Consider the following 17,204-nt stretch of genomic DNA (forward strand, 5'->3'; position numbering starts at 1 on the left):
CACCTTGAAACGTAACGGGCGTCCACGTGTGCCTGCCCACTTATAGGAAAATTCCACCCACAGATCGTCTTACTGTATTATGTTATCAGTATTAGATTTTGTTATTCTAAAAGCCTTGTTTTCTTCCAACCTCCTTCATTTGTGCCATTATTGTGTCATTACTACCTCTGTACCTCTGTGCAATGTTCTCAGTGACAATTCCCTCATCTTTACACATGACCATTCATATTATTTTTTCATCAGACAATCACCATCAAATTAAATCAGTCTGCCTAATGGCCCAAGACATGTAGAACTGAAGCAACAGTTTCACACAAGTAGATGCATAAAGATTTACCAGAATGCAGGGAGGAACCCCAGACCCACAGTTTGTCACTATCCGAGGCCACCATCGAACTCTGATTTACATGACCAATGACATCAGATTTGGATCCAAACTCCACCAGAAGAGGGCACCCTTTACACTAACACATCCACATTCCACACTGCTCCTCAACAATGCAACTCCACACAGCACGCCTCCCTCACACACCAGAATGAGTAGACTGCACGTATGCGAGTCAAACTGTTAGTAATCACAGTGGTTGTTGTGCTGTTGCCCAATGCCTTACACAGGGCTTAGCAATTAAAAGCTCCTCCATTTAATGGGTGGAAAAATACAGGTGCCATTCACTGCCTGATAAGCTCCTGTACAGCACTCCACAATGGCATTTCTGGCCAGTCTATTCAGAGACAATCTGGTTTTCCAAGCTTGGAAATAACATATTCCACACATAACCACAGGGAGATCAAACCAAACAAAACCTCTATAAACAGTTATTCATGTGTGGCAGCCACTTGGACGGAGAGGTGGAGGAAGAACAAGAAGAATAAAGGAAAAGAGTCATAACTATGATAAAGTAGTTTAAAACTTCGATAAATGAACGGAAGTCAAACCGATAAACTCCACTGACATGTATCACTTGGGAAGATAAATATAGGAGACGTGCTGTAGACAGATTTTACACATTTTAATTTTAGATTTTAACTTCAATAATGTGATGCTGTTTTATTATTATAGTAGGAAGAGTGACAGTTTCTCAGAGAAATAAAACTGTACAGCATATTAAAGTCGGCGTGCGCCTTCTACTGATTGGTTGGGTCTTTTGACGTTATAAATACTAACAATGATTTATTAGAAAGTGAAACCGCACTGCCACTTATCTGAAGGAGAGAGAAAGTGTTTTATTGTATCATGGGGCAGCCTTTGACCTTGCAGTGTGTATTATCCTCTATCTTCAGGACACAACAACAAAGCGCTTTACACACACTAACCCCGGTGTGACTTATCACACACAAATCACTCAGCCTGGACTCAAAACTGAAGAAAAACACAAATGTGAAGGGAGCTTTAGACATGCTAATGTGGCATTTGTGTCCAGTGGTTGTTTGTGTGTGTGTGTGTGTGTGTGTGTGTGTGTGTGTGTGTGTGTGTGTGTGTGTGTGTGTGTGTGTGTGTGTGTGTGTGTGTGTGTGTGTGTGTTCGGACTGTACCACTAAAAAACTACTTAGTATTGAGGACTGTAAATTATATACATAAAAAATAACGACAGAAAAAGCATGTGTTCAACCCACAGCTTTAAAGACGTTATAGCTAATTAACATTCAATAATTCATATCATGTTGTCAAACAAACTGTCAAACAATCAGATTGCAGTTGCTAATAAATTGCTTTAGCTTACTTGGTGGCGCAGATTATTTAAACTAAATGTAAAACGGCTCCAGGTGTTTTCAGAGCCAATTAGGAGCGACTCTATGTGGACAAGTAGGAGTATCACAGCGGTAGTACTCAAAACAGGACGGATAGTAGTAACAGTAACAGTAGTAGCAGTGGTAACAGTAGCAGTAGCAGTAGCAGTAGTAGTAGTAGTAGCAGTAGTAGTAGTAATAGTATTAATGGTAATTCGTTGGTCCTACCTGTCGGGACGCTCCTCTGCCGGCAGAGCCTGCAGCTGCTGGAGGGAAACCAGGCTGATGCAATACACAGTAAGCGGGAGAAAGGACCGCATCTCCGGGCCAACTTCAACTCTACACCCTCTCTCTGGAAAGGAGGGGGCAACCTCCGGGACTGGGCGAAGTTTAAATCCCAGAGAGTGGGAAGAAGATAAATAAATAAATAAATTACTCTTAAAAATGCTGGGTCCAAATATCCAAGCTTGGTAGATTGGAGATGAAACCTTTTGGGATAAAAAGATAAAATAAATTAAACCTGTGTTTATAGCATATTACAGAAAAGAAAGACAGTGAGTTTACTGTTATTTCACACAATAAAAAAAAACACTGAAGCAGTATCTGCACGAAAAAAAAAACCTTTCAGCAAATGCACCAGGTAAAGATTTCACAGTCAGCTGAAAATGTCCAGAAAATGCTGAATCCAGTGTGCACATGTGAAGTGTTACATGTGATCAATAAAACATGCTCAGGATGGCAGTGGAGGGAAGTCTTACCTTGTAGGTGATCACAGCTCGGTGTCTGAGTTTAGCTGGAAGTTTTTCCCATGAATCCAAACGTGTTGGTCAAGATCAAGTTCTCCAGTGTGAAGCTGAGCGCCGGGTGACATTGTGGGTTTAAATAGTGAGTGGGCGGAGTTGACTGCCTGGAGTGCCCCTGGGCAATTTCACAGGCAAAAAGGTGCAGGAAGGTTACTATGTACCCTGCACTGGTCTGATGACATGTCTTTATATGCATTATGACTGCACTATAAAAGAAAATCGATGGCAATAGATAGTTTAAACTTACCAGTATCCCTCATTTCCTTATAAGAAATGACTATTATTGTTTATGCCTGATGTATATTTGAGAATTATGCAACAAAAATTATGCAAAAATTATACAACAACTTCCCTATAGACAACAACGTAGTCAGTTTGGGTAAGATTACTACAAACTGAACACTGATCACCTCATACTCTCTTTAAGGTTTCGGGGCTCTTATAGGAGTGCTGTACTGACACCATAACTTTTAAAATATTTAAAATTGCTATAATCTTGCTATAAGTGTAACACTAATACCATTTAAATACCATCAGATGCATTAAAGATAGATTGAAAGGAACAACTAAATGTCATAGAAACTGTCACAATCACAGACTGATCACTACAGTAAGGATACCTGCCATCCTGTTTGTTGTACTATTCCACACCAAGTGCTTTATCACAATCCACCATGTGCAAACTTAGAAAAATAACCCTCTTTTTTACGAATTTCTCAAGCAGTCAAACCCTCCCCCTATCTTTTATCGCCACCCTCAGCCGAGTGTATGTGATAGATATGAAGAGATGCAGGAATCTTCCCAGACTCTCCCTTTGCTGTGAAGTCGTGCATACAGTATCACGAAGCATCACTAATATATTTCCTGGCATGAGCATTTCCTTTATTGCTATTGTCACCTTTTACACTGTAGTTCCTGGTAAGTAGAGGGTTACTGTTTGTCTGATTCAGCAGGTACTGTAAAACAGCCAGAAAGTTGTCTGCATACTTTTTTGTCAGACGGTGACTCCACCATTTTCAGTTGTGTTTTTTTTTTTATAACAGATATGGGGCAGATATCTCACAGGTCTAAACATGCATCTTACAACTCTGTTTAATGACTCACATCAATCTATGCAGCTTATTTCATTCCATTAGGGAGGATTGTTGTATTGTGTCCAAGTTCCCGCCTAACTTTCTTTCTCAATTGACTGATAGGGCGACTGCTAATTCATAGACCTGATGCTGCCTCAAAGGAAGTTATGCAACATTCATTTCCAAGAGAACTGGTTGTCAACAGTTGAGTGGACGCCCTTTCTTGGTGCTGGAGGAACAGTGACAGGGACTCCACGAGGAATTTAGGGATGTAATGTTTGTTATTTGTCCTGTTGTTGATGTAAAAATTATCTCATTCTCATAACTTCTTCATCTAAATAAACATCAGCAGGTCTGTTGCACAAGACAGGACATGTAGCGGAGGCAAAGGACAGATAGTTGGTTTAGCATTGACAGAAAATACATTTTTTTGTATTAGTAACATTAACCGCTGTTCTAAAGGTGCAGTTATCAGTGGAAATACAGTTGCAGCAGTGAGCAGGGCATACAGAATGAGCCACAGTGGGCATATTGTTAAAATGACGCCATGGACTGTGCATTGCTTTCCCAGTCTAGCTCTGGAAAACAGATGGACAGGTGCTTTAGACTTGTTAAAGGGTTTACAAAGAGAGATCAGAGGATCTGTGACAGCTCAGACAGTGTGAAGGACAGTCGATAACATGGTCTCCAAGATGACTGTGATATGAAACTTTCCTGAGGAACATGAACAGGAGCCTGATGAACACTGGGAGCACATTCTTTAGTCAGATGAGATCCACATAAATTTGTTCAGCTCAGATGGAGTCAAGCATGTTTAGTACTAACTAGAACAGGACAGTGAATGCATCGTCCCAACAGTGAAGCACGGAGGAGGAAGTATGATGATCTGGGACTGCGTGAGAGCAACAGTGTTGGGGAGATGACATTTATAGATGGCACCATGAATATCTGTGTACATACCAAAATACAGTCTGACAAGATGACTCCCATTCTGCAGAAGTTTGGAAGAAGAGGAATATTCCATCATGATCACTATCATCCAGTATGCTGCCTAACCTGAATCCACTCAACACCTTTAGGGTGCAGCAGAAAAAATCTGTTTCTGAAGAATGATAAAAACCTCTCTTCAGAAATATGATAACTGTCTTACTTAGGAGGACAGAGTCTGTGATTAAAAACAACAGTGGACATAGGAAATGTTGAAAAAATAAAGATTTAAATCTCAGCAGTCAAACATGTACTGACTGCACGTCTTTCAGGCCCCACAGAGTTCCTTCTGTTTGGTCTGTAGTTGTAATACAATAACTGCAACCTGTTATATTTTAATTTTATGCAAGAGCAAATTCCCTTCAGTTCAACTTAGGAAAAAATGCAATTATCATAAAGTGATGCATGAATTCCATCGGTGTATTTGGTTGTGTGGTACACTGCATTGTAACCATCTGTACACGAAATATTGTGTCTGCTGCACCATAAAACCAATTCTTAAACAGTTTCTTCTGCAGCAGCTGCATTCCAAAAAAGATTGTATTAGATTGTATGTAAATGCAAAATTACTGGGACGTAGCATCAACATATGCAGTGTTGGCACCCATTGATAAAATGACGATAAATGATTCAATTTTGGTTCACACTGAGCATTTTGAGCAAGGTAGCTGTCTTTGTTTGGATGTGGACCTCAGCATGGTGATCTTCACGGTGTGGATATTCAGTTATAATAGTGCATGCTTATGCTACATGTTTATACAAAATAATGGATGAATATTTAGTTTGCATTTTACTAAAATGGCAAATGCACTTGAAGAGTTCATTTACAAAAACAGGTAACTCCGTTTTATAAATTTTCACAAAACTCATTTTTTTATTGTTTACGTGAGATAATAATAATAACACTAATAATTTTTTTTCCTCTATTTTGTCATGTATTTTTCTACTGAGTCAAATCCACTGAACTTCAGTTTGATTGATATTATCTCAAGCAAACGATAAAATAAAAAGTTTTCTGAAAATGTATCAAAACGGAGTTATCTGTTTTTGCAAATGAACTTGTCACTTGTCATGTCCACCTTCCAAGACTAAAAGTCACAGGCTTTTTAACATAGAGCAGTAGGAATATTTTTCCATCTAGATGATTGGAAAAATCTCTAAAGATCATGGAAATTCCATGAGAACAATATCAAGTTTTGTCAAATGACCTTATGTGGTTTGTAAAGATCGCAAGGGAAAAATCAGATGATAACTCTGTGACTCCACTGTAATTATAATACATATCATTCTTTTCAGATTTTTCTTTCCAAACCTCAATTAAATCATGTAGTATTTAAATCTTCACAGGAGCTACAGAAGGAGTTGGGTTTGGTTTGGTAGGGAAGTCTTGTGACAATATTACACAGCCGAAAGCAAAGCTGGAAAAACTGAAACAGTCCAATTTCTTCACCTTTTGGTTTAGTTTTGACTCAATAAAAGCATGGAGAATTTCAAATTAATGTTCAAAAAATTGAGGGCATGCCAAAGTAATTTGAAACATTGCAAGCTCCTCATGATTTTGTTTTTAGTGCTGGATTTTGGCTTGACTGTGTTACGTGACCACTGGCTTTTGTGCAGTGTGAAGCGAAACAAGAGTGATATTCACCAAGACAGATTCGTTAGTGATAGTTGCCAACTTCTCGCCCACACCGATATCGTCTTGCAGCTTGGCTCCGCTTTGATCGCCTCATGTGGTTGTAATACCATCAGAGTCAGAATGAGCAGCCAGTCACAAACTAATCCAGGTTTGGAAAGGTCCTCCTGCTCTTTGGTTTGTCTTCATTTTCACCCTTTGACCAATTCATTCACTTCATTGGTGCAGTTTTAACTTCAGCATGCTGTCAGGTAAGGGTAGCTCTAAAATGTGACCTTGTTCCCAGAGTCAGTTAGGGTTGATTCACTCATATTCAACACTGCATGTTTGCTTCCTCACTAACCTCCCCACGCAGTCTGCACTAACGGCTACTGATCTGGGATTACACAGAGGTTCAAGAAACATTTCCCAACACAGACAGCAGATAGTAGTTCATTTATCAGTCAGATTTGGCAGGGAAAACAGGTCAGTTCTTCATTGGTTCTGACCCGTTTATGTAAGAGTTCTCTGTCATGTGACAGCAGTCAGTGCATCAGTACCCGCTGCACTCTGAACTCACCGCCTGGTTTGATCCTTCAGTCGTAGACCGTCCTTACTTTGTTTCAGGCGGCAATTAGCGAACACGAGTGTGTTGTATGTGGTGCTGGCAAACATGTCACAGGACAGTTTTAAAAGAAACCCCATCTGTTTCTTTGGAACTCATCTGAAAAGGAAAAGTTGGGACGATGTAGTCAGCTGATCAAAGATCAGGGAGTCCTTAGCTTGATTGTGTGGAGTTCTCTGTCTTGTGTTTGATAATGTGAATCATTGAGTGGGGCACAGTTTGCTTTAAAGGTTGCGTAAACTACTGTCCATAAACAGCTGCGAGCTGTGGTTTTTACGTTAACAGGATAAAAATGGGACTTTTTTGGGACTATTTTCAGCTGCAGATTGCTGCCCTAGTGAATATTTCTGAAATCAAGGTGGATGGTAATTAAACAAAAAGTATGTGGTTTTACTAGATGTGTCTCATGTTATCATCAGATTTTTGTTTTTCTTTATTTTATCTTGGAGCAGCCAGACCTCTAGTAGATTCTTCATTGCATGTAGTTCCCAGGTTCCTCCGTTGTGTGTTGTGAAAGATGCGTAGTGACTTTAAAGGGCTCAATCACCTTAGTTAAATTTTTAGAAAAAGCAATTTTCTGTGTAAAGATGAGTTTTTTTGTTCAGTTTTTGAGAGATTTATCTTTGATTGGTATTCAATAGAGGAGAATGGATTATTCTCTACCTTGTACCTCCTAGAAGAACTCGTAACAGCTCGGTTCTGAGCCTAAATAGTACTTTAGCACATCTTGGTTCAACTTTTTCAAGAGCTTTTACCAGATCTCACGGTCTTTCTCAAATGCAAGACTTACACTTTTATGTTACAGGTATGTTCACATGACGACAGGTCTGTCAATGACAACCAACCAAATTTCATTTGCCAAGGAAGATGAGGCTGCAGAGGAGGTTGAAAGTTCTGGACAAGTGTTGTTGAATATGTTTCACTTTCATTTCATACTTAAGTGTCCTCTGCATGTGTCAGGGTTTGGGATGCTAATTGAGACAGTCAGAGAAAGGCCCAATAAACAGAACCTTGATTCTGTCCTTAGCTCTGAAATGAGAGGTCCTGTGATGGAAAACAAATGAATCATCCCTGCAGAGGCAGTCGGGTGTTCATGGCTGAGCTGAAGGACTTCATATACAAACACACTGCAGCTCCTCTGAGAGAACGTCTGGTTCCTCCTGTTTATGACGAAAGCTCCGCTTCATTTATGTATCTAAACAACAGCTCACGTGCATGTTTCTGTGACCTTGCAGCACCTGATCTGGTAGAAAACAGGATATTCCCCCTCGTGTCCACTTAAGCAGCACATGGTCAGGGATTCTCCAGTGTAAACGTCCGCAGGAGCTTGGCAGATCTTTCTGTCCTACGCTGTTTATTGTTTTAAAATGATCATAAAAAAAAACACATTTTACACAAAAAAAATGTTCTATTTTGTTTGTTCAGTCATGAGTGCTGAGTACAGACCACACCTTGGGAACACGCCTTTCTACTTTCTCTGGCCTCCTTACACAAATAAATGACACAGTCAGACATAAGTGATGTGAAACTGCATGTTCAATGATGCTGCACTTTGCCTTGTAGCTATTTTAGAATGAATTTAACCTAATCTCTTCTCCCCGAGCCAGATTTATTCCATCAGTATCCACTGAGTGGTAGTCTAATGATTGCTGCCCCCTAGTGAAGCTCATGTTAAATCAGCAGAAGACTCAGCAGCATCTCCAGCTGGCAGTGGATCTGTTATGGTGCTTCCCATGAGGACCAGCTCAGTTAAACCTCCCCAAATGCTAAACAAATGGTATTTATCAGTATATTTTCACAACAGCAAAAAACCCTTTAAACTAGGGCAATGTCTTGGATTTTACAGTAATTATTGCACAAGTCTCCATGAACTCCCTGTGAAAAGTCTGTTTTGAGGCATTTTCCCACTGCCGTGCTGCTGGCGTGCTCTGGGCTGCTTCTGTAAACTTTATTTACATTGTTTGTTTGAGATGCTGTACAAGCGGGTTTGTTAGAACGGCTTGTCGTCTCTGTCCCAGTCCTCTCAGTCAAGTTTGTTTGGCATGGCTGTGCACCAGTGGTGTGTGGGAGGAGGCAGCCAACAGGACAGTGCTGTGGACAAATGCAGGATTGAGTTTCATTGTGGGAAAGATGATGGAGAAGGACAGAAAGGCCTGATAACAGCAGAGCTCCCAGAAATCACAGCGCCTAAAGGCAGTGTTTGTGGCACCAGTTCAAGGGAGGAGAAAACTTGGCATACACAAAACCATAGTGTAAAAAAACTGTATTTTTAATTTTGATTCTTTTCTTTTGTTATGCAGAGTTTTCCAGTAGCTTTGAAATGCAAAAATAGACTGTGAATTTACATGTCTGATGCACCAGCAGCGAATAACCCTAAAATTTCCATTTTTCAAAAGAAATGTAAAATTTGTTAGCATGAAAAGGCTGTTATAATTCTTCCATAAATGTACTTCAATTTCAATCAAATTTATTCTTTACTGAGTAGATGCATAAATTTCAAACAATGGCCCAGGAGCCCAAAACAATTCTGGGTTTGTGATTTTCAGTCACTACAATTTGATCACAAGCAAATCTGATAGGAAGATGTATTGGTGAAGTATAATATGAACCACACAAAGTCAGTTTGTGCTCATCATCATTTTGGCAATCATAGTATAGAAAATCAGGGGAAACTAGCAAATGTGAGAAGCTGGTATCAAATAATTTCTGTAATTTTTGCTTAAAAATGGCTCAAACAATGAATCATTTACCAACAATCAACAGACTCTCCAGCAAACATTTGGGCCATGTCAGATCTAGAGTACTCGCTGTACGACAAGAAGCATTTGCACAGGACCCATTCGGATTTGAATTTGGCACTGCTCTATAGAATTTTAATATAAAATCTAAACACAAAAGCTTCTTCTGCACTTTTTGCACTGTGTAGTTAGTAACAGATGATGGCACATATTTCTGCTCCACAGTCACATTTAAATCAGATGTTGGCGGGTTTTGTTAAACTTGTTACCAGAACTGTTAAATCAAATTAAACACCTCTCACACAATCATAATGAAGCAGTGAGGTAAAATCACAGCATTACACAGCGTTTCTCAGTTCTGTACACTCTGATGTAAAGCTTTATTTGGTCTGACTACCAGCAGCATATAGTGGTAGACGTTAGCTGATGACCTGAACTTTAGCTGCTTCCATGATCTTACTGAGTCAGTTCACTGACTTTATGACTGCTGTGTCATTGCTACACAATGTTTTGATGCAGACAAACCAGCCTTCAAGGCAAATTACTCAAAGCAACTCATGTGCCGTTACTCTGTAATTACCACATGATGTCACAGTAGCTGTTGTTCAGCAAAAATCACTGCCACATTTAAGTAATAATAATAAAGAGGATGGAATTTTCCTTTCAAACGTACATTGCGATTGTTGCTAGTTTATCTTATTCAATGGTGTACAGAACAGGCCTCTCCACCAGCTATATGCTGTGTGCTTTCAAAGACTAGCCCAGTTAAAATTAAGTTTTTTAGTTTGTTAACATGTCTACATGTTTTTAATATACTGGAAGCCATGTCAACAGTGAGATAAACAGTCAACACCCCAGCTGAGGATTCCCTCCTGGAACCTGCAGTGTACAGATGATATAACAAAGGAAACAAGGAGCAAATTTATAGCAGGTTTCAGACCTCTATGACTGAATTACTCCAGTAATTTAATTTGCCATTGTGTGGTGTAGAGCAGTTCTACAGTTTGAGCAGTCATAAGTGAGCTGGAGAGCTGAGGACAGGGATGGGTTATATGGATAGATGCCAGGACTTCATAGATCTAGAAATAGTGTAAAGTTACATTTAAGGCAGAGATGGATTATTTTCATGCAAAAACCTTCTAAATATGTAACTTTGCTACACTGAGATGACTTTCTGTGAGTTTGTACAATGACCTGACATGAACTTGCCTTTATGGAGCAAATTTTTTGAATGTGTACTGAAAAGCAAGTGTCATCAGGAGAGCTAGACTTAGCTTCAAAAAACTTGAACAATTTGAAACTTGAAAAAAAAAAAAGCTTTAGAAAAATGCTGCTTAATGTCTTCTATGACTGTCTGCGGTCTGAGGCAGTATCCTAATGACATCATGGTGATGTTATCAGGGTTATCTAGGTTTGTAACAGAAAGGTGGGGTTACACATTGGTGCTGTGATGTTTGTAAGGGCCAGTGATAAGTCACTTTCAAACTGCATTATGGAAGTTTTAGGAGTCAAAGTTTTCGGGATGAGCTGATTTCAGCCTCTACTACTTCACAATAGAATAGAATAGCTTTATTGTCATTGAACACAAAAATTATAGAACAAAATTGATTTGAGCATCTCCTCGTAGTGCACTTGAAAAATAAAAATGTACAATATGCATGTCATAGTATGAATGATCAATAGAAAGAACCAAAAGCATCCAATAAAAGTTCACATGTGCATACACTTATGTTGCACTGTCTTATGTTTGACCAAGAGAAAATTGTCCAGAGGTATCGGTTATTCCTTTGAGTTTAAAAGTCTAATTGTCCACAGATAAAAACTGTTCCTCAGCCGGCTTGTCTGAAATGCAGTGCTTCTGTTGAGACCCCGGCCATAGTGTGAGAGGTCACACAGGATCTTCTCTGCCTTGCTGAGACCATGGGAGTTTGCAATGTCTTCCAGGGAGGGCAGGAGGCAGCCGATTATTTTCTGTACTGACCTTATCACCACCTGCAGGGCTTTTTTTGTCACCAGTTGTACAACCAACATACCACACTGTGATGCAGGATGCCAGCACGCTTTCTATCGTAGAGCGATAGAAAGTCTGCAGCAGATCAGCCTTCAGGTGACATTTCCTCAACAGTCAAAGGAAGTGCAGTCTCTGTTGAGCCTTCCTGGCTAGTGCTGACGTGCTGGTGGACCATGTTAGGTCATCAGCAACCAGGAACCCGGAGGAGGAAACTCTCTCCACGGAGACACTGTTGATCTGTAGCGGAGCAGGATCTCCTCTCGACCTCCTGAAGTCCATCACCTTCCAAAAACCAAATTGCTACATTACCCCTTTATAAATGTTGTTTGCATGGAGTTAAACTTGTTGTATGACACAAAGTTACCCTTTCATGGCACAGGAGACATAGCAAACACCGTCATATTTATCTATCTGCATCTTCCCTCTGTGTTATGGGTAGAAACACATTAGTTGCATTTCACAGTTTGCAGTGGTTTACTGTACACACACCCTTTGCCACATTGCCTTTGTGTAAGCAGAAGTAGAGGATCTCCAGTTACAGCAGTGATACACAGGATAGTGGAGTCCATGTGTGCTTTTACATGATCAGGAAGTGTTAGTGCAGTGATAGTATCAAATGAAAGGATTACAGTGAGTCTGCTAGCACCTGTTTGTATCAGCTCAGAGGAGTAAAACTTATGAGTTCAGCTTTGGCCTAATGCAGCGGTTTCATGCTCTACGCTTCACCTGAGCTGAGGGGAAGTCTGCTGCTGGAGTGGCCCTGTAAAGAGCAGCGATGTGCAAGAGGCGTCCAAACCACTTCCTGTCTATTAGTTAGTCTGCAGGAAGTCACATGGTTGTTGCATCCTGCAGAGACGGGCTTTGTGCTCTGATTGGGCTGCATGTGTAAAGAACAGAGACTCAGTGATGACGTGGGCATGCCACTGTCTCTCTTCTTTATTCCTAGAAACAAAAGATGTCAAAGATGAAAAAACACATGATGATGTCAGAATATTAAAATAGCAAAGATCCTGTTTCTGTTGTACTGTATTTCTGTATTGCTTTCAATGCTGCACAAGTCCAATTACATTACAAACAGGCAATTTACTTCAAGCTGGGTGAAGTAATTTAAGACTTGTTCCATGTTTCAGCAACAATATTGATTGAAAAACATCACCGAGGGCAAAAGACTTAGTTTGCTGCCACAATCATAAAACACGTTCACATGTCGGGGATAACTATAACCTATCAGATCAGATCCTTGATCAGGATCCAACAGCAGGATGGGCTGTGATGTTCTTCCCCTCAGTCAAGTGAGCTGTCACACAGAGTCACAGTTTATCAGCTGCAGGTAAATCATTTGTAACGTAGTAACCATAGGTTCAGTCCTGAGCTTCATCACAGCTGTCGGGATGTATTTATTTTTACCATAGTAACTAGATTCTAATCACACATGGGCAGAATTTTTAGTATTTAGGAAATCATACATAAACCAGGCTGCAAGTTTTTTCTGAGAATTTAATAGGATGTAGTCGGTTTAGATTTAGTCTTCCCTGTGGTTGGTATGTGTGAATGAAGCTGTGAGGAAGATGATCAGAAAAGTGACGGAATGATGTCACTCCAACGGGTTGATGAGGCAGCAACATTGTGTATTTTGTGTTGTGAATGGTGTTTGTAGTGGAGAGTGGGTCCTGGTCAGCTCTCTGAGAGATGACCAATCAGAACACACTGTGCTCCTCTGGAGATGTGTTGCAAATGAAAATCCAGCATTGAAAGTTGTGTTTGACTTCAGTCATAAATTATTTTCACTAACTAGTCTAAATCATCAGAGATCCTATCCAATACACTTATTAAGTTCAGTGAATATCACCTCATTGTTTGGTGATCGGTGGTTAGCACTGTCACCTCACAGCTAGAAGATCCCCGGTTCACTTCCTGGCCTTCCTGGGATCTTTCTGCATTGAGTCTTCATGTTCTCCCCGTGGATGTGTGGGTTTTCTTCAGATTCTCCAGCTTCCTCCCACAGTCCAAAATCATGCTGAGGTTAACTGGTGATTCTAAATAGTCTGTAGGTGTGAATGTGAGTGTGATTGTTTGTCTCTATATGTGATAGACTGTTACCTGTCCAGGTGTCCTCTGTCTTCACCCTAAATCAGCTGGGAGAGACTCCAGCTCCCCATGACCCTAATGAGGATTAGTGGTGTAGATAATGGATGGATGTTTGACTTGAGTTGTGTAAAATGGAAGCAAACAGAGTTGGACTAATCCACACATTACAGTGGGTACGGAAAATATTCAGACCCCTTGAAATTTTTCACTCTCTGTGTCATTGCAGCCATTTGCCAAAATCAAAAAAGTTCATTTTATTTCTCATTAATGTACACTCAGCACCCCATCTTGACAGAAAAAAAACCAGAAATGTAGAAATTTTTGCAAATTTATTAAAAAAGAAAAACTGAAATATCACATGGTCATAAGTATTCAGACCCTTTGCAGCGACATTCATATTTAACTCATATGCTGTCCATTTCTTCGGATCCTCCTCGAGATGGTTCTGCTTCTTTATTGGAGTCCAGCTGTGTTTAATTAAACTGATTGGACTTCATTAGGAAAGGCACGCACCTGTCTATATAAGACCTTACAGCTCACAGTGCATGTCAGAGCAAATGAGAATCATGAGGTCGAAGGAACTGCCCAAGGAGCTCAGAGACAGAATTGTGGCAAGGCACAGATCTGGCCAAGGTTACAAAAGAATTTCTGCAGCACTCAAGGTTCCTCAGAGCACAGTGGCCTCCATAATTATGTAATATAATTTAAGTAATTATGTATTTCCTGACTTTCTTTAATTTTTGCTCATTTAGTAGGAGAAACAGAGTAGTTTTTGCTCGGCATGCATGTGATAAGGAAGCATCAGTCACTCATCAGGTTGTGAACCAGTAATTATATATATTATTGATAAACTTGTAAGTAAGTCAGTCATCTAACAAATTACTTGATTGCTTTATAAATGTGAGACAAAAGGGAAGCTTTTTATTATAACATATTATCTAATTCCAAGTTGTACTCTTTAAATCATTTGGTTTGCTCGATCAGTATTCTGAACCACAAAGGTCATTAGTTTATTCCCACATAAGACAGAAAAAGCAGAAAGTTGTCACAGTGGAGAAGTTGGAATAAAACTCAGTAGCATTTTGCTTGAAAATGTTGATTTTTTAAAAGATTGGTGATTAATTATCTGGCAACCAGCTAATTGCTTCAGTCGAGCTTGATCTGACAAATGTAAAATATTCATTCTCATTGAAAAAAGTGTAAGTTTAAAGACATCATTTAAATTCAGGGGCCTGACAAAAAAAACATGGTCTCTTGAAAACATCTTTTATTTCCTGATGGCAATATTTTTTGTTACCTAGAATATGTCTGTGCTCTCTACAGAGTCATGCTCAAAAAGTAATTCTGGGCCTTCTTGTTTAATGAGTACTGCTCTTGGATAGTCATTTCAAAGTAAATCAATCCCACTAGATTTTTGTGGGTCCTCTTCATTTTAGAGGACCCACAAAATCGTCACCACCTTTCACCCCTTTAGCGCCGGCACTGTTGAAACTTCATTGGGTTTATTATAGGTTTTGGTCAGACTTTTGGCCCCTGAGCTGGTTTGGCTCCCCACATGGGACATTCCTGCCGAGCTGCCCCTCCCTGGAAGTCTCTCACTGCGCAGACTCGCGGCTCTCCGCTGTCAGGGCAAGGCAGACTGACAGTATGGCGGCGGGGTGCAGCTGGAAGGATGCTACTGTCGCCCGTGATGTGTCTATCGCCGGCAGGACGTAAATGGACTATTGACGGCGAAAAGAGAAGAGGATTTAGCGAGAAAGGCCTGTCGCCGTGAGCTCCCAAGATGGCCAGACTCGCCGACTACTTTGTTGTGGTCGGTTACGACCTCGACAAGCGAGGTGGGTGCCTGAGTTAGCCTGCCATGCTAGCTCTAACGGCGTATTATTAGCTATGGGTAAACAGGAGGCGGGGAGGGAGGCGGGGACGGGCCGGGCCGCCTTTCACAGCTGACCGACTTTAGGCGCTGTCAGGGGGCTGTTGCTCTAATTTAGGCCAGGGACGCACAGGCCTCATGGGATTAGTGTACTTGAATGTGAGTCTGTCAGCCGGTGTCACGCATTTCTGACTTGATAACACACCGAATGCACAACTCCATTACAACCGTCAACTTCTAGAAGCGATTTAGCTTCAGCAAAACAACCTGTGTCACTCCACTGACAGCAAACTTAGGCTAACTTTATCTGCTAGGAGCTAATGCTAGCCGGGCTAGCTGTGAGGGGGGGCTGACTGTTTGGTCGACTGCGACCTAAGACGGATTTATTCACTTGTTTCACCGTTTCAGCTGCATCTTACCCTGTTGTCGCTCATTTACTAGTGGCATTTTAAAGTGACATTTTGAAGCAGAACTTTACCCGGAGTGTGATGACGAGTTGTCAGTGTTGTGGCTGCAGGGTCCTGAGCAGTTCCATGGGACAGTCGCACCACGAAAACCCTGCCGATTTCCACCTGGCGCTCATTCAGTGCGTGATTTTTAAACTAGAAATCGATGCTTCGCCGCGTCAGAGTTGCTGGTTGTTTTCTTTGTCTGTGTTTTACGTGGATTAACCCAAATGGCTTTGCCCCTTCCTGAGCCCCCTCGGACCGGAGCTCTGTTCCCTTGCGTTGTTGGGACGGGGTTTGGACCGTTATCTGAGCCCCCCTCCCTCCAGCCTGAGCCTTGGCCTAGATCTTTGCAGTATAATGGCCCGTTTAATCATGAAATATTCAACTCACCGATCCGATGGAGGCATGCAACTTGTAACATGGTAGTCTTTTATTTAGAGTGGATTTTTCCTATGATTTATTCAAGAGGCAAATCGTAACATGACAACTCCTCCGTGGCTAAAGGCAGGCAGAGAGCTGGCTTTTATCTTGATGATGCTGGAGCAGCCTACATCACTTTTCTGATTGCATGAATGCACTTATTGCAGGTTGTATTTTTTTCAGAAGGGGGTGAATACAGGATGTTATAACGTGGACACTGCAAACGCTGCAGAAACTCTCCTTCCTGTTCTACGGTGCCTGAATGCGATGCAGAGCAGAACAAGCCTGTAAAAAGCATCTGGGAACCAGACATTAAAGCCACACCGGCTTTAATGGATCAAGGCTCCAATGCCTCATAAAAACCAAACACTTAAGGGTGATGATGATTGTTGGCATTGCTCCTCTCCTGCTGTCTTACTGTTTAGAGTAACTTCAGTCCATGCAAAGCTTCTAGGTGGAGGCATATTGCTGTGGTAAACCTCTCCAGTTGCAGCAAGATCATTCCCATCACTCTTATCATCTCCATCACCCTTTAATGCACTGTCATCCTTATCATTAGCTTCCTGAGTACATCGTATGTTCAGTGTGCCTTTGCATGACCTTTAATGCTGTCTGTTTCTCTCTGGTTTCCCACACTTTATTGCCAAGTCCTAGAAAGACATTGAAAGAGATTTTGTTATTGTTTCTCTTGAAATTACTAGTCAGTGTTGTCTGTGGCATCAGTAAAAGTTGTCAGGGGTCGGGTTTAAAGTAGATTACTTCAGATTTCTAGCTTTGTGTGTACGCAACCAATATTT

At 40.9% G+C, this 17,204-nt stretch overlaps 1 protein-coding gene and 1 long non-coding RNA gene across 5 annotated transcripts in view; one reads left to right on the forward strand and one right to left on the reverse strand.

Moving 5' to 3' along the window:
- Positions 1-2,049: 2,049 nt before the first annotated feature.
- LOC127535841 (uncharacterized) lies at positions 2,050-6,610 on the reverse strand. The gene is made up of 3 exons (XR_007944699.1): positions 6,237-6,610; positions 2,487-2,646; positions 2,050-2,216 (listed from the first exon to the last, which is right to left on the reverse strand). It is a non-coding gene; the product is annotated as an uncharacterized LOC127535841 (long non-coding RNA).
- An 8,658-nt stretch (positions 6,611-15,268) lies between these two features.
- Positions 15,269-17,204, forward strand: part of sbf1 (SET binding factor 1) — an 84,298-nt gene continuing 82,362 nt past the window's right edge. For 3 of the 4 annotated variants that reach the window (XM_022205257.2, XM_022205258.2, XM_022205259.2), the window contains exon 1: positions 15,269-15,503. In XM_022205257.2, the coding sequence (XP_022060949.2) occupies positions 15,449-15,503 (55 nt within the window). In that variant the 5' untranslated portion in view covers positions 15,269-15,448. The remainder of the gene's footprint in view (positions 15,504-17,204) is intronic. The other variant, XM_022205260.2, reaches the window with a different exon arrangement.

Source organism: Acanthochromis polyacanthus, chromosome 1 (genome assembly GCF_021347895.1).
Source record: "Acanthochromis polyacanthus isolate Apoly-LR-REF ecotype Palm Island chromosome 1, KAUST_Apoly_ChrSc, whole genome shotgun sequence".
Lineage (NCBI taxonomy): Eukaryota > Metazoa > Chordata > Actinopteri > Pomacentridae > Acanthochromis > Acanthochromis polyacanthus.